Source organism: Meleagris gallopavo, chromosome 24 (genome assembly GCF_905368555.1).
Source record: "Meleagris gallopavo chromosome 24, MGAL_WU_HG_1.1, whole genome shotgun sequence".
NCBI classification, from domain to species: domain Eukaryota; kingdom Metazoa; phylum Chordata; class Aves; order Galliformes; family Phasianidae; genus Meleagris; species Meleagris gallopavo.
The window spans coordinates 545,921-567,445 of NC_139427.1; the positions used below are offsets into that span (position 1 = coordinate 545,921).

The window sequence follows — 21,525 nt, forward strand, 5'->3', positions numbered from 1 at the left end:
AAAACTACACAGTGGTGTCAAATCACTGATCAAACAGCTATGGCCCCAAGAACTCTGCTACCAATCCATTTTCTATCTGCTTCACTTTCCTAGTAATTTGACCCATTAGACAAGACTATAATGAATTACAACAACTCACTTTAGAAATAAAGGGAGTAATTATCACCAAAATTATCACTGGAATTGAGTAATAGCTGGGTCACCGCAAGTTAACATCAGGGCGACGTGGTTCGCTCCTGCAGCACGTTCTTTGGGGCTTCATATGGTCTGAGCACAAAGTATCTCAGCAACAGGGGTTTCTGCTGCTTTTTGGGAGAGCAGTGCTTGCTGACATTCACCCCGTGTTCCCCCATTTGATTTCACATGACTGCCTCTGTGCACGTAGCACTGAATGAACAGCCATTATCAAACAGCACTGCCTTTAACGCTGCCAGGTGGAGCCCACACAAGAGGTCAGGCAGCCCCTGCTTTTTGATAAGCAAGCAGCTCACGCCATCTCCAAAGTGTCAACTTCATTGGATTAAAGCTCTGCCATAACAAGGGGAAGCCTCAGCTTTCTCTTTCAGGAATTACAAAGGATTTTTTCTTGTCTCCAGTCTGGTGCAAGCAAACCGAAAGACTAATTAGACTTGGAAAGAATTTTGTGCATTCATTAAAGTTGTAGTTTGCAAGACCGGTTTAAAACCAGCTCTGAACTTGATCTGGTTAGAGCAGGTTTAGATTGTAGCAGCTGAGACACAACTTGCAAAATACTAGTTTAAAGGATTGTTTAAGCCCAATTTGTAGAGGATTTGTGCACCTGAATTTTGGCAGGAGATTCGTTTTAAAGAATTTAAAATTCTTTAGATTCTATCTCCTGAAGAATTGCAGGCAAGAATGCAAGGAAAGCAGGGCTTCTGGGAAAGAAGAATGGTCCTGGAGGTGGTGGGCAGGAAACACCTGTTGGGGTGCAAAACGAGTGTTTTAATTAGGAGGCATCCCAGAATTTCTAGTTAAAAAAAAAAGGATAGTAAGAGAGATGGCTAACTTGACACCCATCTGAAGCTGCATTCTTACCATCTTCAATTTTCTCACTAGGTTTTGGTTAGTTCTGGTTACCTCTAGGGGAAAATGAATCTGACCACAAAATAAGAGACTTATGATGGGAAATTAGCTTGAAACTGAAACCACGGCTACAGGGCAAGAGAGGAGATCCACCTGACATAGGTTTAGTGCTTCTCATCATCTCCTAGGAGAGAACAACAAAGCATGCAGTTCAGGATCACCTGGAACCTCTTCAGCTTCAAGTCTTCCACCTCAGGGTGATTTGATCTTAAACCAGAGCTCTGAAACCTGTGAGCAGCAGAAAACAGACCATATAAACAAGAAAATAAGACCAGAGGAAAACAGAGATCTTAAACTGAGCACCAGAAACACAAAGCGAGACATCAGGAAAGCACTTCAGTCTGCTAAGAGCAGTTGAACACCAGACTGCAATACAAAAAAAGACCTTTCCCTACTGGGAATATTCTCAGCAGAGCTGCTCTGTGCCCGAGGGCAGAGCTGCCACAGCCCTTCCCAGCCCCAATTTTCACCACTGATGCAGAGAATCTCCATTCCTCAGCTTGAAAAATGCCCATTCTTTGGTACCACTTCTGAAGATGCTCCAAAGCAGATAAATCCAAACACATAGAAGGATTCAAAAACTATTAGCTTGGCTGCTGGAAGAAAGATGATTAACATTCCTCAATCTTGGAATATACTGAGATAGAATGAACATTGCAATAACACAATCTTTACGAAACACGAATTTCTGGAAAAACACCATTTTGTGCAGAGACTTAACTGAGAACCTGCTGCATCACCCAGAAGCACAAAGCAGCTCCCAGGTGAGAAGAGCTTTGCTCACTACCACCTTAATGAGGCACTTGGCAGGAAGGGGAGGAGCTGAGACAAGAAACATGAAGGCCATTGCATTGGTCTTTTTGTTTTTTTTTTCCTTTTTCTCTATTTTTTTTTTACCCTCTACACCTCCTGACCTATACACTAAAATTTTTATTCTGGGGGGAAGGGTTGCAGTGGTGTTGAGGGAACAGAACTGCTCATTCCTTACTAGTAAACTTAAATAGGGGATGTAAGTAATAGCCTCAGAAACCTCTGTGAAACAAATCCCCTTAACAAAAGCAGGAAGCTGAAGCAAGTGTGTTACAAACATTGCTGTCTGTGGGATTTCCCTGTTACCTTTAATAGTGGGGTTCAGTATCTTCTATTTAAAATCCTTCCTGAAGCAATGTATCTATATGCATTAATTAACAAGCTATTATCCTTTGCTGTGTATTGGAATAATTACGCCAGTGCAGGTTTATTTCAAAAGGCGTAAGTAAATAGGAGCCTTAGTTTGAGTGCTGTAGTTATTCTTTGTGTATCGCTGAAGCTGTTAATAAAACATATATAAAAGCCAGTTGATCTTGAAAGAGCTCCACTGGCTCTTTGGAACTGTGTTTTTCTGCTATTTTAATAGCACTCTGCAGTAAGGAAATTAATTGCCAGCTCCATGGGTTCCAGCAGGGTGTGCGCACTCAGCACACCACGATCTGACTGTGCCAGGAGAAATGTGCCTTGAACACCACGGGCTGTGGGAAGAGATGATTGAATATAATCTGGGATTGAGTATAATCTGGGATAAAATGCCCTTCCAGTCTTTAAACTTGAGTATTTTTGCTCTTGATCCTCACCTCTGGTGAAGCCTCATGCTTTTGGTCTCTCATTGCACACAGAGGATAGTTTTAAAGTGAGACAGGGGAGGTTTAGGTCGGATATTAGGAGGAAGTTTTTCAGCCAGAGGGTGGTGAGGCACTGGAACAGGTCGCCCAAGGAGGCTGTGGATGCCCCATCCCTGCAGGCATCCAAGGCCAGGCTGGATGTGGCTCTGGGCAGCCTGGGCTGCTGGTTGGGGACCTGCACACAGCAGGGGGTTGGGACTGGATGAGCGCTGTGGGCCTTTTAACCCAGGGCATTCTGTGATGATTCTAGTTTCTGGGATTCTAGAGGGAAACACAACTTCTAAATCTAAACAAAAGGAAAAAGAAAGGGAAAGGGAATGCAAAGAGCCTCAAGATATCTCTTTAAAACTCTCTTGATTGAGATTATACGTGCTGAGTATAGCAGTAGCGATGCTGCTCTGCTACTCCTGGAGTCACATGTGCAGAAAATGCCTGAGCAGGTAACCTGCACCATTGGTTGCAGTCATCCATTGACTTATTCCTCGAGCTGCCTTGACCTTTTGGTTTCATTTTTCATTTCATTAATAACAGCACTGTATTTCCAAGGCACTTTTTAAGTTTTAAACTTTTTTTTCCATTTTGGTGAACAGTATTCAAATCTTTGGAGCTGAAACTGTTGGGAAACACCCCTTGCTTTGCTTTGCTTTGCTTTGCTTTGCTTTGCTTTGCTTTGCTTTGCTGTCCAGTTCTGGTTGCAGGTTTGTAAGTCTGAAGGTAATGCCAGGAATGAACTGAGAAGGGAAGGAAGGGAGGCTGAAATAGCAGACTGAATTGTTCCATTCACATGGCTTTTCTGCTAGGGAATAAGTTAGCACTGTAAACAGGAGAGAGGTGTGGTTTGCAGATTGGACAGGAAATCCTTAGTTCTAATCCTTGCTGTGTTGTTGATTCCCTTGGAGACTTTGGAGACCTTGGAGCAAAAGCTTTCTGCTCCTATTTTTTTCCTTGGAAATGAACTGGGGATGACAGCACTTCACGAGCTGCTAGGAGCAGCCTTTCAGTTAAAACATTTATAACATGCTTTAAAAAGAGCTCGTGGTGCATGGGCTTGAAATCAACTTGGCTTTGTGCTTGAGGTTATTTCCTTACACTGCTCTGAGCTCCAGGGACCTTTGGGGGCCCAAAACAGCCTTTGTTTTTCTTGCTTGTAACAATACAAAGCAGATGATTTGCCCAGGATATAAGGAAATGTAGCCCCACCAATAGCCATTGTCCAGAGTGATTGGTGCTCAGGCATTGCTCTGCTGCCCTTAGCACACAGCGTGGCTGCATTTGGCCCCAGTGCCAAAACGTATCTCCTCTCATTCTCTCCTTTGGTAAAACCAAAATGAGGCTTACGTCTTCATGCTTGACAGGACGAGGGGAAATGGCTTTAAACTGGAAGGGGGTAGATTTAGACTGGATATTAGGAAGAAACTCTTTACTGTAAGGGTGGTGAAACACAGGAACAGATTGCCCAGAGAGGCTGCGGATGCCCCCTCCCTGCAGGCATTCATATCCAGGCTGGCTGGGGCTGCGAGCAGCCTGGTCTGGAGGGAGGTGTCCCTGCTTATAGCGGGGGGTTGGAATGAGATGATCTTCAAGGTCCCTTCCAACCCAAACCATTCTGTGATTCCATGCCTATCCACTTCCCCACAGTAGCTTTTGACGCAATGCCCGATTCCAATTTGGTCTCATAGGAACGGATGCTTCAAGGAAATCCCACTGCCTACAGGTTTCAAGGAAAGCTGATAGACAGACAGATTGATTTGAGCGTGGACCTCATTAAACTTCAGGGCATCCATCCAGGCAAAGTAGTGTTATAATGCTTCTTGTGTGGCAAAAGCCTTCACCCAAGTCTGCATCCTACTCGACCCAGAGAACCCAGCTGTAAGGCTCAGGGATCAGACGCCAAGTTCCTCTGCTTACAGAACTGCTTTTTGCAGCTTTTGCTGTGTGCAGAGCCTCCCCTACTTGCCCCCTGTTGGTGACATTGAATCCAAGGCTGAACAGCTCTGAGGCAGGGAACTGCAAGGTTGGAATCAGTCAGTTTGTCATATGACATGTTTATCGTAATTGTAGAAAGCTATAAGAGACTGACCATAAGGTAAATGAGAGATGCTCCTTAAAAGAGAGCTGTTTTCCAGGCAAATTTGAACAACAAAACAGTACTTCTAGGTATTCGGTGCTAGAAAGTTGCCCCTCCCCAATTAAAAAAAATAAGGATTTTCTGATTTGAGCAAAATTTCATCTTTACAAAAACTTGGTTACGGTCCAAACTGGACAGCAACTAGAAATATTTTCAAATTCCCACCAACTGGAAGTTCCCTGTGCTCTGCAGGGGCTCTAAGAAACCAACAGCCTTATCAGATGTGTTTCCCAGTAGCAGGCAGGAAATCAACAAGAACATCAATTCATGGGGCAGCTACAGGGGGTTCCCGTGGGATCAGACCTTCCCCTGCACCAACAGAACTGTCTTGCTGCTAAATACCATAAACCCTCGCGATCCATGTCACCAAACCAAACGAGGGCTCTGTTCCTCTGTGGACCCTGCAGAACCAAAACTCTGGTTCCTCTTGGTCGTAGGCAGCCCTGAGTGAGCAGAAGTCTGATCGATAGGGTGAACACAGAGGTGAGTTTATTCAAAGACGTTGGCAGCTGTGCTGCACCCAGAGACAAAGCTAATTCTAACCCAGTATTTAAAGAATGAATGTAACACCCATGAAAGGATCCAAGATGGAAGGAAGGATATGATGTATTCCTCTGATTTGTTTTCTAACACGTATTTCCCACAAGAGTCTTCGTTCAAGTTCCTGCTCACCTCATTCTGTCCAAGATCTTGATTAAACTTAATCAAACTTGATGCTGCCCATCCTCAGCAGCAGGTGGGTCTTTCTTTCCTTCTTTCCTTCTTTCTCTGTATTTTGCCAAACAACCACAGCGACAAAAGGGTTTTGAAGGGCCTTGGTTTTCCTCCACACTGTAAAGAAAATGCATTTGGAAACCTGGAAAACTGTCAGGAACTGACGCTTAACTTTCTTAATACCATAAGAATAAAATGCAAAATCCATCCAAAGTCGTGTCTGCCCAAATGTGAAACTGGAGGATGAACAGTTCCCACAACTTGGCAAAGGAAGATCTGGAAAGTGAAGTTTCTGCATTTCCAGCCCGCTGTCCTATGAACAGAGAAGAGGAGGTGGTGACGTGCAGATTTTCCCCGTTGCTCAATACTCAGGATTGCACACTGAGCTGCAAGGTGCTCTGTATTTTGGGAAATGCTTCCTTGGTCTGACTTCAGTTCTGGGTTTTGGACCCTTGAAAATCTGTTTGTGGCCACTCAGATCTCTTTAGTACTTCGTTGCAGAGGCAAGAGTAGATCTCAGATTATTACCTGTTTAGCAGAGTTTGACTTATGATCTCTTGAGGTCCCTTCCAACCCCTGCAATTCTGTGATTCTGTGATTTCATAACCCTTTCTTCTGCACCTCTGTCTCCCTGCTCTCAAGCTCAAAAAAGATTCCTTTCCTTCCTAATTGCTCCATTTACCCACTGTCATTTTCCTATTTACTCATTTCTTGGCCATGTTTTTTTCAGCCTTCCCCTTCTTGTACTAGATTGAACATTACATAAGGAGGCAATTGTTTGCTTAATGCACTGTATCTCTGTTGTCCTTTTAGAGCAGTAATGAGCACGAGCCAAATGGACTTTGGATCTACCACAAGAAACCAAAACGGCCATCACAAAAAGTGATGCTCTGGTGCTCATCTGCAGAGGTGTTTTCTGCAGGAAAGCCAACCAAGGCTGGGTGCTTTACCAGATTCCTCTGCAACCAGTGTGATACTGGTCTTAATGTGAGGGTGGGAAGGTTAACTGACCCTGGGAACAGGCTTTATTCCCACTCGATCTGCACATCCAGGGATGGTATTTATTATTATTTACTATGTTTTACTGCATTAAAAGGCAGACTTTTAAAAACAGAAAGTGCTTTCTTTGATTTGCAGGTTGTATCAGTGCAGGGTCTGCTTTGGATAGCACTGAAAAGCAGCCATTTCCAGGGTAGGTTTTTAAATCGGTTCAGTAGTGAATAGCATTACAGCACAGATCAAAAAGGGACTCATTCTATACTTTTTCGTTTCCAAAATCAAAGGTATGCTCAAAATTAGAAGGCTCACAGGAGCTGGGTTTTGTTCTGCTGCACATTCATGGCACGACTGAGGCAAATGATCTGATTTCTTACTTCCCATTTTCTAAGCCCTTTAGCAAGGTTGGTGTGTTTGGGTCCTCTGACTGCCCCTAACATTAAGGATCCTGACTTCTTTCTGTACCTCTTGATGCTACGTGAGTGACACTAATTATTCCTTGCTAAGTAAGGATTGAAGTTCCCTCAGATTTCTGTGCAAAATGTAGGTTGGGTTAAGATTCAATGCAGCGTCAGAAAAATTGGGAAAGACACCATAAAAACATCAGATAAAACTGCTTGGGAAATGCAAGGTAGAAAGCAAACACCTTTGGTGGAATATAAAAATAACTCTAGGAACAACAGTGGCAAAGAGACGCAGGGACCATAGGCACTTTAAAAACACATAACATCTGGAGGAAAAGAAAGCTTTTGTCCCTTTAAATGTCTACAAGGAGTCACGATCTTGATTTTTTTTTATATTCCCATCTGAGAAGGTGTAGGATTTCAAGGGATGTGCCAAGCACGAGGACACGATGCTGGGTGGCTCCAATGGGCACTGGCTTTGGTTATTTTTGGACACATGAGTACTCTTGTCAATGACGCCAGTGTTGCAGCTGGAACAAAGAGAGGCTTCTGTTTTGTCATGGAGATAAAACTTGAGTGGATGCATGGAGGAGGGGCAGCAAAGGAGAGGAAGGCTGCATGGCATGACCCATATCACGTTTTGCTAACAACAGCGTCCATTCATTGCTTAATTAAATAGCTAATTAAGTTCCGTGCGTGGACTCGACAGAACAATTAATTGTGGGCTCATTGCGTTTTTCAATCTGTAGAGGAAAACAGAAATCAATTCGTTGTCATTCCCTGGATGTTGCCCACCTCACGGAGCACCGATCGATGTGACATCGTTGGCTGCCCTTCATGGCACGAGTGGGCCGTGCTGCATGAGATCCCCGTGCCCTGGGGGGAGTGTTTAATATGGACCAGGATAGCATCCCAAAATAGGAACAGCAATTTGTAGGTCGGTTTTTAAAAGAGGGGGTGTTGGTATCGTGGTCGGAGCAGAGAGAGGAGCAGGGAAAAAAGCTTGCAGTTTATGCTACAGTTAGCTTCCAAACGTTGGGATTTTTGGTGAGGACTGGACAAAATTCTCCCAAATGCTTCAAGTGGAAACCCCTCCCCTCTTTCCCCTTTGTTGAAATCTGTTGTGAGTCCCCAAAAATAACTCGTAGAGGTCAGATCCCTCCCATTTATATGTTCACAATGGTATGTGGCATTTCAGTTAATGCTTAGAGCCAAGAATACTTCCAAGTTCTTCGGGGCAGCTCTGGGTATTTGTCCTCGATGAACCCAACGCTGGCGCTCAGCGCGTGCACAGGATAGGAGCTCTATCAGGCTGCTGGGGGAATTTGAGAAGGGAGATCATAAACACTGGACAATTTCCACTTTAAGTCGTGTTTGATGACTGATGAGCCAACACGGCTCGTAGAACAGGGGATGTCTTGTCTTCAGCCTTCTCTAAAAGTATTTGTTTATACACCTGTGTTTTTCTCTGTATTTTTTAGGATAAAACCCGTCAGGAGAGGAAAGCAGAAGATGAAACAGATGAGGCAGATGTGAAACAGCAGCAGCGGGATAACAAGCGGCTTCCTTTGAGATATTTCTTTCCCAGTGTCCTAAATACAAGAGGTGAGAGGGTAAGCAGGAACCCTGAATCCCTGCACACGTGAGTCTGGTTAAGCAGAGACCCAGCAAGCTCAGGAACATCCATCGTGGAGTCTTCTGTGTGCATCACGGTGGGACAATGCAACTTTGCCCACGGCCAAACGTTGTGCTGTCTGTGTGCTTGTGTTGGGGAGCAGCACCCAGAATCTCCTTCCTTTATCTCCACCTGCAGGCGGCCACAGCACTGGCCTGTGCCTGCCAGCACGGCCAAGGAAAACTAAATTGCACAAAAAGTGTGCTTCGTGGTACTCTAACTGCAGGATACGGGTAAGCTTTCTATCTGTTCTGTTTTGGTGTAATAACTGCGTAGCCAAACTCTCTGATATATTGCATAACTATAACATCTGTACATTCATTGATTGTACAAGGGTAACAAAAAGCAGCCCCAGCTGTGGGGAGGTCAGGACGTGTTACTGGTGGGGTGTTTTGGGAGTAGGCCCCTTATCTTTAGTTTACTCCCTAAACTGAAAGCATAGATGGCTAAAAGAGCTCTGAACACAGCAGAATGCACATTCCCAAAGTCATAACTCAGTTTCTAAAATGTAGGCAATGCTTTTTTCTGATGTTTACCAGTGCAGGGGTGCAGTAACCACAGAATTCAGAGCAATATGCTGCCAAACAAATGGACCTTTGGACATGTGATGGGGCTTGCAATGCTGAAACTCAAAATGTGCATTCAACTGGTTTAAAATATTGTAGATGTTGGTCTTGATTCCCATGATGTTTGCACCTTTCATGGTTCTTTTTCACTGCTTTGAAAAGGTTGATCTTGATAGTTCTTTTGCTTCAGGTAGGTTTCTGTATTAATTACATTGCTAGTTTAACTTCCAAATCAGAGCTGGATGAATGACTCAGCTGCTATTTTATCGCTACCCTTTCAATTTTGGGTGGGAAATATTTTATGTAACTGCACCGTGTCACGTTTCCAGCTGAGAAAAGACATCTTACTTTGCTGCCTCATGTCCTGAGAGACCTTCTAGCCCACAAAAATGGCAACGTTGCGTTATCCTCTCCTATTAGGCACGCAAGGAAATATATCCACTGATTGTTTCTTTTCCAAAGAGATGAAAGATCACGACTGACATATTCTCCTTCCCTTCCTCCCCACCTTTATCTGCCCTACATCTATCCAGGACAGTGAGGAATGCTCAGGAGTTTAGAGATGAAATGTGTAAACTTTCAATGCTGGGATCCCAAATTTGAGATTGAGATGACTGAGTTGTTAACTTTTATCAACCGTTTGTCGGCCTGAAATGTGATGATCTGTCTCTGGGTTTCAGTCTGATTCCTGCAGGATGGCTGCCCTTGAAAGCAAAAGCCATCATCCTGGCTGATGGCCTTCATTCATGGGAACATCTGAAAAATTAAAGAATGAGTCATGGAAATCCTTTCTGTGTGGTAACCCTCAAAAGGAGCTGCTCAATCAGTCCAATCCGAATCATAGCATCGCAGAATGCCCTGGGTTAAAAGGTCCACAATGCTCATCCAGTCCCAACCCCCTGCTGTGTGCAGGTCCCCAACCAGCAGCCCAGGCTGCCCAGAGCCACATCCAGCCTGGCCTTGGATGCCTGCAGGGCTGGGGCATCCACAGCCTCCTTGGGCGACCTGTTCCACTGCCTCACCACCCTCTGGCTGAAAAACTTCCTCCCAGTGTCCAACCTAATCTGAGACGGGAGGTTTAGAACCATTCCCCCTTGTCCTATCACTATCCAACTTGTAAATGACCAGATGCTAGTGCTTGGCTCTAGAATAGCGGTCTCTTCAGATCTCTATTCAGAAAAGACTCATTCGCACGTGAAACAATTCTGTACAAGTGTGGCAGTGCTGATCTCTCCTCCTTCCCAAGCACACAGGAGGTTCCATCTCCTTGCAGCATGGTGCCAGCAGTGCAATCTGAGGATCCTTGCTCTGTCACTACGTGCACTGTGGATAGAAGCAGAGAACTTCAGGCAGCGGTTAAGCCAGTGCTCTGCACAAACTCCAGTTTGGTGGTAATTGCTAATAGCTTCTCGTGGAGATTACAGTAATCACTTTAAACAGCCCGTAGCGCACAGTGCAAACATAACAGAGGGATGTGAGAATTACCAAATTCCTTCCTTCCTGTCAGCCATTTCATACAGTATGTTTCAAAGAATATATTAGGTACATTGTTCAAAGGCAAAGAAACCCCAAAGAAAACCTTTAGGGCAAAAATAGCTCCTTTCAGAGGAGCCTCATAATAAACCCTAACAGAATCTCAGTAAAGCTCTGAAAGGAAAGGTTTGTTTCGTGGGCAGTGATGCACCTATCAAAAGCTATAAATTAGCAGTGCACATACCCTGCTCGTTATTAAGCCTCGTTCAGACACGATTACAACCCTTCTATTGGATGTTTTTCTTCTTTAATCCATCCTCTATGTTCACATTGCTGCCTGTGCTGCCTGTGCCTATGTGCACCATAGGAAAGTAATTAATTCCTCGAAGGTTTTTCCCATTAGGGGGTTTGTCTATCAGTGCCGTATTTCAGTAGGAAATGCAGTAATGCTGCCACCTATGGAAAATTTCCCAAACCTGACCTTTGCAGCCCAGCAAACGCTTCTGCAGCTGTGAAAACAGGATCTGAACGTGCACCATTGATCTGCAGATAAAACCACGCATTTGTTACGGGGTCTCTGTTAATCCAGACGTGAGGTGGCTCAAATTCTCTTCCTTTCAAATAAATTAGTTTTGAAATTGAAATTGTTTCCGGAAATTGGTCCTTAAGACAATATTTTTGCTTGATGGTGGCACCTGGAGGCCTCAGCATAAAATACCGCTGCCCTGTGATGGTTAAGTGCTGTGAAAACACCAGGCAGAGCTGGGCAGCGCTTCCAGCCCCCATCTTTCCTCACAGAGGTGTGGAAGATGTCAAGGAAAATTAAGTTCTTCAAGGATCAATCTGACTTCTGCACACGTGCAGGGATTTTGTTTGCTTTGGGTGTCGTCCTGTGGGTCGGTGCTGTTCTGCAGTAGGCAGCTGGCAGGGATGTGGGGTGTCACACAGGGCATGGAAATGCACCAGGGATGTGCTGAAAATCATAGAATTATGCAATTGTTACAGTTGGAAAAGCCCACTGAGATCATCTGATCCAACCAGCCACCTACCACCAGCACTGCCCACGTCCCTGCGTACCACATCCATGGTTCTGGAACACCCCCAAGGACAGTGACTCCACCACGTCCCTGGGCAGCCTATGCCACTGCCTGGCCACTCTTTCAGAGAAGAATTTTTTCCTAATATCCAGCCTGAACCTCCCCTGGCACAACTCAAGGCCGTAATGTCTTGTCCTGTTGCTGTTTTTGGGAGGAGAGGCCGACCCCCACCTCACCACCACTCTGCCCCAGGTCTGCAGCAACACATTCTGATTTTTTTTTTTAATTTATTTTGCTTTTTTTTGTTGTTTTTTATTTTTTTCCTTAACGAAGGAGACAAGTGTAAGGTGCTTTTACTGGGGAGGGGTGGAAGTACAGCGGCTGCAGGCCTACCCACAGACTTTGTGTTTTAATCTGCTTCAGTTCAAGCGAACATTCTATTGTTCTGAAGTTACCCCTTCTGTGAATTCTTGTTTTCTTTTTTTCCTCCTTCTAGCTGTGAGGTGGGGCTGGGAGGAGGCACGTTGTTGTAGGGTGCTTCTAAGCCTTAGCCAAGCATGGGAGGGTTGTGTCTCCTGCCAAACAGAAAGCGGCTGTTATGCGGAGAACGGAGGGGTGAGGATGGGCAATGCGTGGTGTGGCCTTAGCCCTGGAAGCTGTTCCAGGTTTTCTGGATTAGCTGCTCAGCACACTGTGATTTGGCAGCTGTGCTGCCTGCCCTGCTCAGGGCTGTTACAGGGAGCAAAGGAGGCAATGTGGAGGAACACATAAAAATCCAATCCGGTGTTAACGACGGCAGTGCTGGCGTACAGTGGAGTAATGAGAGCTGAGCAGGGAGCAAAGGTCTGAATGCTCAGGTGATGCTCATAAGACAAGGCTAGCAATCAGCAGTGTGGGTTGTTACCTTAAAAAGCATTGCTAATTGCTGTGGGTGAGATTGGACTTGAAGCTCATGGCTCTGTAGTTTTGCTTTTGTTAAGTGATGTGCTTATGTTGTTTTCCTTTCCTATCACCAAGAACGCAGTGAATGCGTGTTGTCGTACCTTGATGAGTCTTAGTCTTGTTTTTTTGAGGTATAAAAATGTTTATTTCATGCTTGCTGCAAGGACTGCCTGAGGGATGAACGCGATCCTTGCAAGTGTTATTGGGTAATGTGTTCAGTCTCAGTGGGAAGTCTGTGCTGAGCTGGAGGCTAACTGAGGTTTTGCATGGGTGTATCTATTTCTGCCTGGGGAGGAGCAAGGTGTGTTTCTGGAGGGGAGCTGCTGTGGGTCTGAGTGTTTTGAACACTGAGTGATGCCCGTGGATGATGAGGCGAATTTCTTCTTCTCAGTAAGAAGCAGCAGCATGTGCCTCTCCACGCTGAGTGTAAGCAGTGGACCTGGAGCACATGCTGTGCATACAGCTGTGTGCTGAGGGCTGGGCTCACTTCTGTGATGTATAAAACTTATGATCCTACTGATCTCCAGAGCATCTGCTTCTGACCTGGGATGTTGGCAAGGCTTAATCAGTCCATCTGAGTGTTCTCCCTTCTGGAGGTGATGCAGGGACGGGTTGAAGGGAAGCAACTCCTGCCCTGCTTCCTTGGGGTGCCTGTGCTTCATTTGCTGGCAGAACAGAACCAGCAGTCTGGAATTGTGGTGTGGTGGTACACTGATGCTGTGATTGTCCTCTGGGAGACAAATAATAATTAATGGTACACCAAGGCAGGCTTTGTTCCCAATGTTTTACTTGCTCCATCTAATGGCTCGTTATGCAGCAGGTCAAATACATGGAGGTGTATTGTGGCAGGCCTTTTTAGCCCAAGGTCTGTGCTGCAGGGTGCGGTGAGGAAGTGAAGCTGGAATTTTCAGTCACTGTTGCTGGAATTTGGGCACAAGAATATAGTGCTTTATGGGGCTTGATGCCAGTGTTTCTGTGTCTTTTGTGTAGGATGTGCCCGGTGCAATCTAGGCTGCTCGAGCTTGCAGTTTTTCATTAGGACTGCCACCATGTCCTCAAACATAACACAAGTCTTCTGGGAGAATTGAGTAGACATGAGAAAACGTAATGTATAAACGTATTGGAAAAGTTGGACTTGTGTGTAGTTACCTGCATTGTATTTGACAAAGTATTTCACGTTGACTCCTAATTCTGTCAGGTATTTACGCTGTGTTTCAGTTGCAAACAATCCCTAAATTATAAGGCTACTTTTCTCTAAGTGTTACTGGATCTAAGTGCAGGAATGCAAACTGGCAGCGAGGGCCCTTTTGCGTTGAGTGTATTGTGGAGGCTGTAGGATCTAATGTTTGTCATTTAGATTAAAATATAGTTTGTTGATGTTGTGAATGTTAGCGGGCTTTGGGAAAAAGGGCAGGGGCTGAAACTTGCAAAGAGACTGTTTGAAATGTGTTGAAATGCCAGTGGAAATCAGACCTTGGAGTTTATCTCAGTGGGAAAACAGACAGGAATGGCTGCAGTGCTGATGATCTTCATCACTTCCAAAGCAGATGTTTCTAGTCCAGAAATCCTAACTTGTCTTGATCGGCTTTGGAGGAAACCAAGAGCAGTTCTGAAATGGCTGATTCTGTAATTAAATCATTCCATCATCTTTCCCCTTAGATCACAGCCTTCATTATCTCACTCACATCTGCTCCATTTGGGCCTGAGAGGAGAGGTAAAAAGAGAAAAGGCAGCTTCTGATACTTTTGGAAGGAGTTTGACTGTGATGTAAAACTCTCTGGGGCCTGTGATTATTTGGCAAATGGAAGATGAACTGCAGAATTGCTTGGTAAATACAAATGCAAAGCCAGCAAGGTAGCATGCAAGGAGTGGTGGTGCAAATGGAGGAAATAAGTCTGCCTCTGAGGAGGACACTGCAGACTGTCAATGTCTGGGTTTTTGGAAGGTGTATTCCTGACTCCAGTGTTATCCTGAACCTGTTCTGTGTTGGTCACTGTGGGGAAAAACTGTTGTAAATGCTTCTGCGTGCTGGTATCCTGGAACACTGCCTGGCTTTACGTCATACAGGATGTCTTGATTCTATCAGTAGCAGATAACTAAAGTATTTTTATTTCTTCGTGGCAGTTTCAGATAAACTTTTCCTATTTGGAGCTGAGCTGAATTTTTTCAAGAAATAGTCATGTGTTTCCACTATGGCCAAATATGAGAATTCTTCTATATCTACTTTCCATTTTTGCTTGTGATCTGTGGATCTTCAGTCATGCTGCAGAGGCACAGCATGCTGATTTAACAGGTAGGGGAGAAGGAGATGGGCATTCTTCAGGCTATGGAATAACTTGCTAGTGGAACCTGAGGTTGTTGAGCCTCAACTTGTCGCTACAAGTTGTTCCTGATGCAGTCTATGCACCAGAAGCTGAGTTTAATCTAGGTGGTAACTCCTCACTGTGGGGAGCTCCTCTGGGCTGCTGCTTGGGTAGCAGGTGCACTGCAGTGCAATGTTCTCAGTCTGCAGAGGGTTAATTTTTGTGGTCCTGTTTACCTGAGAGGCAAACCACTGGTGCCAAACTGACCACGCTGTGTAGGTGGGGGTACTTTATGTGTCATGATGTGGACAGAAGCTTTCTGCTGTCTTGGAGGTCAGACAAAGCTGTCAGTGGTGCCAGGGAGAGTAGTGGCAGAATAGTATCTGCTCTGAGCATAGAGGCTGAACAAGCATTTCTATTAAGTGCTACTTGGGAAACCAAGTGTGTACTGGCAGTATCCAAAGCGGGGAGCAGCAGAGCTCCTAGGAATCTGCTTAACCTTGAGGTGCTGCAAGGAAAAAGTCAAGTTTGGAGGGGAAAGCCTATAGGAGTACAGTGTGCTTCAGAAGCCAAAGAAAGGAGCCTATATCAGAGTAACAGCATCAGGGAGGCTTTCTGGGGGCTGGGAGGAGCAGAGTCGTGCTCCTTAAGTGCATGTGGCCTTGTTCACTGATGGTGATGAGGGCAGTTATTAGCTCTGTGACAACAATATGCTGTTAAATTATGTCATTACCTACTGGAAAGATGCTCAGTTTGTTTGTGAGTGAAACTGAAGTAAATCTTCCTCGAAAGCAGACAGCAAAAGAGCATTCATTAGGAAAGAAAACTGATTAGCTTTGCTTGCAGTCAAAGAAAGGAAGATGCTGGTGGTGCTGCGGTTGTGCAGACCACAAGATGGTGGCATTGCACAGGTAAACGGTATCACAGCAGTGGCTTCTGCTGCAGGTTCGTCTTGCAGGGCTGTTTTAGGAATGGAAATCCTATGTTTAATATTTTCGTCTGTTCCTCTGCGAACCGAGAGTCTGAAGGACCGTTCCTGATGGAAGGGCCACTTTTTAAGAACGAGAATCCTTTCCTTGCCTCTTTTCCCCAACCCAAGTTATTAAGCAATCTGAATATGTTTCTGCCCTACAAGAGGACTGAATGCAGTTCTACTTGGAGGACCGGCAGAATTCCTGGCTTCCTGGGCAATTTCAGATGAGTGGCTTAACTTCTGTAGACCTCTGTTTCCAAACAGAGTAAATAAATCATCCTTCTGTTCCCCCCTACTGACTGTTCAGCCTCTTCAAGCACTGCGTGCATATGTAATGCCTAACTCACATCCTTTCTCTTTTCAAGTAATTGAAGTGCCCTTGTCATTTTTTAACTGCTAATGAACTGTGCAAACGATGGGTGCAGTGATGGCTCACCAGTGGCTGCCCTGCACTAAGGGCGAGGAGCCTTTCCTCTTGGCACGTGGACTCGTTGCACTCGAATTGCACTCTGCAGATCTGCCTCTTGTCTCACTACCCAAATGGTTGGGGCTCTGCTGCCAGCTTCCCGTGTCCCTCCGCTGTTGGAAGTGCTGCTATTGGGATCGGCTCATCAGTTTATTCTGCCTCCTGTTCCCCCAGCTGTCCAAATCTTTCTCCAGGACCCTTCCATTGCCTCTTCAGGGCCTTTCTCCTATCAGAACTGCTCCCTTATCAGCATGTTTGTCAGCACCTTGACTCAGAGGGGTGAGGGCTCAGTGGCACTCTCCTCCTTTGTGTACACACGCCCACTTCTACATCACTTTATCAGCTACTGAGGGGAAAGTTGCCTGCCAGACTCCTTAGACTTAGGATGGTAATAATTTTCCTTCATTAAGAATTATCTTTCTCGATTAGAAGGTGATTCTCATTGTGGTGCTGGGAAAATGCAGGTCAGAACTAAGCTGCTATGCAATGGAGAGCCTTGAACTTTATTACATGGATTAAATCATCAAGTTGTGATTTTAAATTTTCATGGCTGGCATATGTCAAGTGAGGATTCCTATTTTCTGCTCAGTCCTGTTTTTTTTTATGTTGAACATTCAGTAAAACACCTTTTTATTTCCTCACCCATGTTTGTTGACTGTGACGCAGATTAAACTCTTGGGCATGAAGGCTTTCTTGCTAGAGCTGACTGCACAGCATCTGTACAAGGCATATTTGGGTTTCTCCTGAAACAGCACTGGGTGTTGTGAACTCAGTGATCAGATGTGAAGCTGCTCTAGGACCGTTGCTGGAACCAATGGCTAAACTTTCCCTGATCGAATCTCTGATTTCTCTATCTGTTACACTTATAAACAACAAATGTACCTCAGAGACCAGGGGAAAGGAAACTGGTGCAGATGTTGAAATGCATCAGATGATCAAATGTCCAGTTTCTATCTTAAAAAAAAAAAAAAGTCCAGTGTAAAACAGCAGTTCTGTTCAGGTCTGTTAACTTTAAGACCTGTAAGCTACATTCCCCACTTTAAGAGTATAGAAACCTTTGCAACTGTTGAATAATATTGTCAAATTCCATAATATTTTATCACTATCTTAAGTTGTATAGATTGGTTTTATATACATATATAGCATATACATTATGTATGTATGTTTGTATGCTTTATGCATGTTAGTGTGCAAGTGGTTGTTCAAGTCCTTACTTAACATTTGAAATACAAATCAGTATAACTGGCTCGTTCAACCAAAACTTGATGGAAAGGCAAAGGTTGTCTTGTTCCCAGCTCACAGCACGTCCCTTAGAACAGATGTTTGTCTATTGGTTGTTGGAGGTTTTTTTCCTTAAATGTTCTTATTTTGCAGGGTATATGGCAAATGGGCCAAGAGTTGAGCCGAGGGGAAATATTTTCCCTCTCTGTGGATAGCACTGTGCAGAATCAGGAGCTCCTGAGATTGAATCCCTCCTTTGCAGCTGACCTGCTGTAACTTTGTGCTCCTTGCTTCCTCTGTGACTGAGCAGGAATATACAGCCTAATGAGGGTGTTGAAAAACTTGCCTTGGTGCTTGTGTTGAGAGGGAAAAAGAAAAATCAAGGAAGGGCTTCTTTATTATAAGAATGGAGGTATTCAACTTACAGGCTAACCTGACTGCAGTGAAGTGTGGGGGCTTTGGATGACTGCATTCTTATTATTTAAGGGTATTTCTTAAAATGGATTTGTTAACTTGCTTATGAATAATGAGGGAACATCCTGATTGACCATTTCTGTGTCGTACTGTGACTAGTTGGTGGCCCTGCCTGGTTAAATTATGGGCTAGCAGGGAAACAGTGAAACACATTGAGGTTGTTGCTAGCTTTGGGATGTAAGCACTTACCAGCTGGCCCAACATGCTTAATTTAAGTGTGGTACAAGACAAACGATGCCCAGAAAAATACTTGTATTTCAAATTGCAGTTTATTTCTTGCAATAATAAAGCTCTCTTTGGAACTCTTTTACAAATGCATATTGAGAGAGGAGCCATCACTCTTAGTTTGGGCCTTACGTGTTGTTTCAACAAGGGATAATGATCCAAGAAGCAGTTCTCACTGTCTGGCTTCCCAACCAGTACTTGCTTTGACCCTTCTCAGCTAATAATGAGAATAGTAAGAACTTCCTTGCACGGTAGATATGTATCAAATCAGTGGCAGATAAGCATGAAATACCAGTTTTCTCTTTTAGTTTGTCATCTTTTAAATCAAAACACAGCTTCCTGTTTGCCAGTCTCACTGAAGCCAGTAAGGCCATGTCATTACTTGCTGGACACTGGTCCTAGGCTCCAATAGGAAGTGCTGGCTGGCTGCAGCAGCTGGCGGAGAGCCAAAGCAAAGTTTGAAGCTGTTTGATACCTGCGAAGGCCTTTTATTGCCTGTAGGCTCTGTCACCATTAACGTTATTCATATTCTACGTGGGAGGGGGGGAAAAAAAGATGATGCCATAAACCATCTTGTAAAATGCTTCACCCCTCTGGAGGCTGCGCTGCTGTGCAGTCTGGCATTCTGCACGGTGTGTTGTGGCACCCAGCCCCTCCTGCTGCTCACAGCACAGTCGAGGTCAGTGCAGGCAGCCCTGGGTGTGGGGGTGCCTGTGGGGGAGAGCTGATTGCATCCTCCTCTGGAAGGCTCTCTGAAGTGACGACCCAGACCAACCACGTGGCAGAAAATCGTGAGAATCTCAAGAGTTGGAGCTGTTGGGCCATGAGATTCTCTTCCAGGTGAAGGATAAAGCGTGGCCTCTTTGGAGATGTTTGAGGCAGCTGTGGTCACCGTAGGTTTTCCCATGGATTACTTGGAGAATTCTTTCACCAAATAAGTGATTACAGTGAAAGGGAAAGTAAATGGATACAGAGTCCTGAAAAATGAGTGACTGTCCTAGGGTGACTTCATGCTATAGTGGGGGGTCCTCAGGTGAAATCATATTTTCTCTTGGTTTTCCTTTTGTGAGCCTCTGCTTTCTTGTGAAGTTTGGACAAAGCAGTGCAGTGAAGGAGCTTTATTCCATCTGTTAGGCACCAGTCATGAGGGTGGCACATAAGCAGAATACCTTCCTAGCTCCATCCCACAGTTTGTACTTGCAACCCAGCGGTGGAAGTAGCAAGCAGGAGAGCCTTAAAGCTGTATGGCATGGACTTGCTATAGGCACATCCCACAGCCCATCCACTGCCACAAAAACATCCAGCTGCTTCAATAATTGTCTAGATGATGCCTAAGTAGGCCTGCTGGAAGGACTTCACACTGGAAATGTTTTCAAATGAAAGCTGGAGTCTGTACTTAGTAGAACTGATTTTTGCTGTCTTGCTGCAGATTATGAATGGAGAGAGAAACTGTATGCCATATGCTCCAACATATTCTGCCCTTCAGGTGCTCAGAACACATGCTCTTGGAAACAACAGTGTGTTTTCCTTCTCTGAAGCCAAATACATGTGGATGGCAAAGCTTTGTCTGCTTGGGGTGCTCTTCTGAGCCCCTCTGAACCCATTCATCAGTTCTGTTGTCGCTGACGTCCTGTGGACTTGGAGTGACCAAAGGTTTATTGTACTGCTTTCTCCAGTAGCTCAATGCCAGGGGAGGATGCATGTGGAAAACTGGTTTTCTTCCATTCCCCTTTGTGACCTGGTATTATCCAAATGGTGTGCAATGACTATAAAACTAGGGTGGCCTGCCTTGGAAGGACTGTTCCAAACAGAGACATCTGATGAACTGTGGCCAATGGGACAATTCTTACTCTCCCATCTATGGGAGAAACACTAAATAAGGAAAACATGCCTGAGCTGATCTCAGGGCTTGTTACTACTTAAAATATCCCATGGCTCAAGTGAAATCTGCTTTGGGCACCCCTACCTGCTGCACAGCCTGCCTCTGATTGTTTTAAAGGTGCCTTTTTGTGTTGTGCTAACAGTGATCCTTCACCAGTGATACTCCAGTCTGACTTCTGCTCTTATCAGATATCAGGTAATCTGAATTTGATGCCCTTAGCTTGATTGCTTGATCTGGACTGACTGAATCCTAGAGCTTGTAGAAAGAGATCTGCTTTTCGTGCTGTCTGTTCATATTTGGCTGTTGCCCTGGAATGCCTTCAGAAGAGCCTTATCTGTGTGCCCAAGCATGATAACAGCCATCAGCCTTGGGCCATCGTCTTTGCAGGTGTGTGCAGACTTCACCTGTCCTCAGGCTTCATCTTTGCTGGTCTGAGTTTCTGCTTATGGAAAACATGCTTGAGAAGCTGCAGTTAAACTGCTGTATTTGGATGTATGATAGATCTGTCAGGCAAAGTTAAAGGATGTGCTTTCCTTCTGTTGCAGTATCTCAGCTTGGTTGCAGGGGCGTGTGGTGCAGCCTTTCGTTTTAAGTGTATTAGCAATGCTCTTTCCTAGGAGTAGTATCAGGTTATTTAGTAAAACATTGCTTTTCCCCATCTAACTAATACTGATGATGGAGATGTAACGATGTCCAGTCAGGCTGCCCAGATCCTTTTAAGTAGCAGAACCATTTAGGTATGTGTAAATTTTAAAGCATCTCTGTTTACTCTAAAAATGAATACTGAAGAAGTAGTGATGAAAGAAACAGTTCAGATGGTAAATGGTAACTGAATAGCACAGAGGGTGTAAAAACTCGTGGTAGATTGCTCCTTCTCCTAGGAAGGGCCTGGGATGGAGGTAGGTGCTAATGATTCAGAATGAACTCTCAAAAAATGGAAGCTTGGAGTTGTGGGACCCTCACCCTGCAGAAATCTATTGTGAACCATTGGTGCCATGGATCCTCACTGCCTGTGTTAAAGTGCAAACATTTGCAGGATCAGAATCTGGTCACAGACTGGCAGCTGCTGAAACGTGGTTTGCTGAGGGAGGAGTCCAGGAGTGCAATGGTTCAGTTCCACCAAATCAAGAAAAAACCACTGCAGCACTCTTCAAATTATTAAATACACTTCAGAGAAGAGCAGAGCTGTCTCTCCAAGGTTGTGAAGCTCTAATTATGATATACTGAGCTTCTAACTACTTCCTTCTTGCCTTATGGAAAGAACATAGGACTAGTCAGATTAGA

The 21,525-nt window shown here is 44.8% G+C and overlaps 1 protein-coding gene across 3 annotated transcripts in view; it reads left to right on the forward strand.

Moving 5' to 3' along the window:
• The first annotated feature begins 8,639 nt into the window (after positions 1 to 8,639).
• The window catches only part of EBF2 (EBF transcription factor 2), a 138,969-nt gene continuing 126,083 nt past the window's right edge, over positions 8,640 to 21,525 (forward strand). For 2 of the 3 annotated variants that reach the window (XM_085242753.1, XM_085242755.1), the window contains exon 1: positions 8,641 to 8,912. In XM_085242753.1, coding sequence (XP_085098879.1) covers positions 8,725 to 8,912 — 188 coding nt within the window. In that variant the 5' untranslated portion in view covers positions 8,641 to 8,724. Of the gene's footprint in view, positions 8,913 to 21,525 lie in introns of all 3 variants that reach the window. The other variant, XM_085242754.1, reaches the window with a different exon arrangement.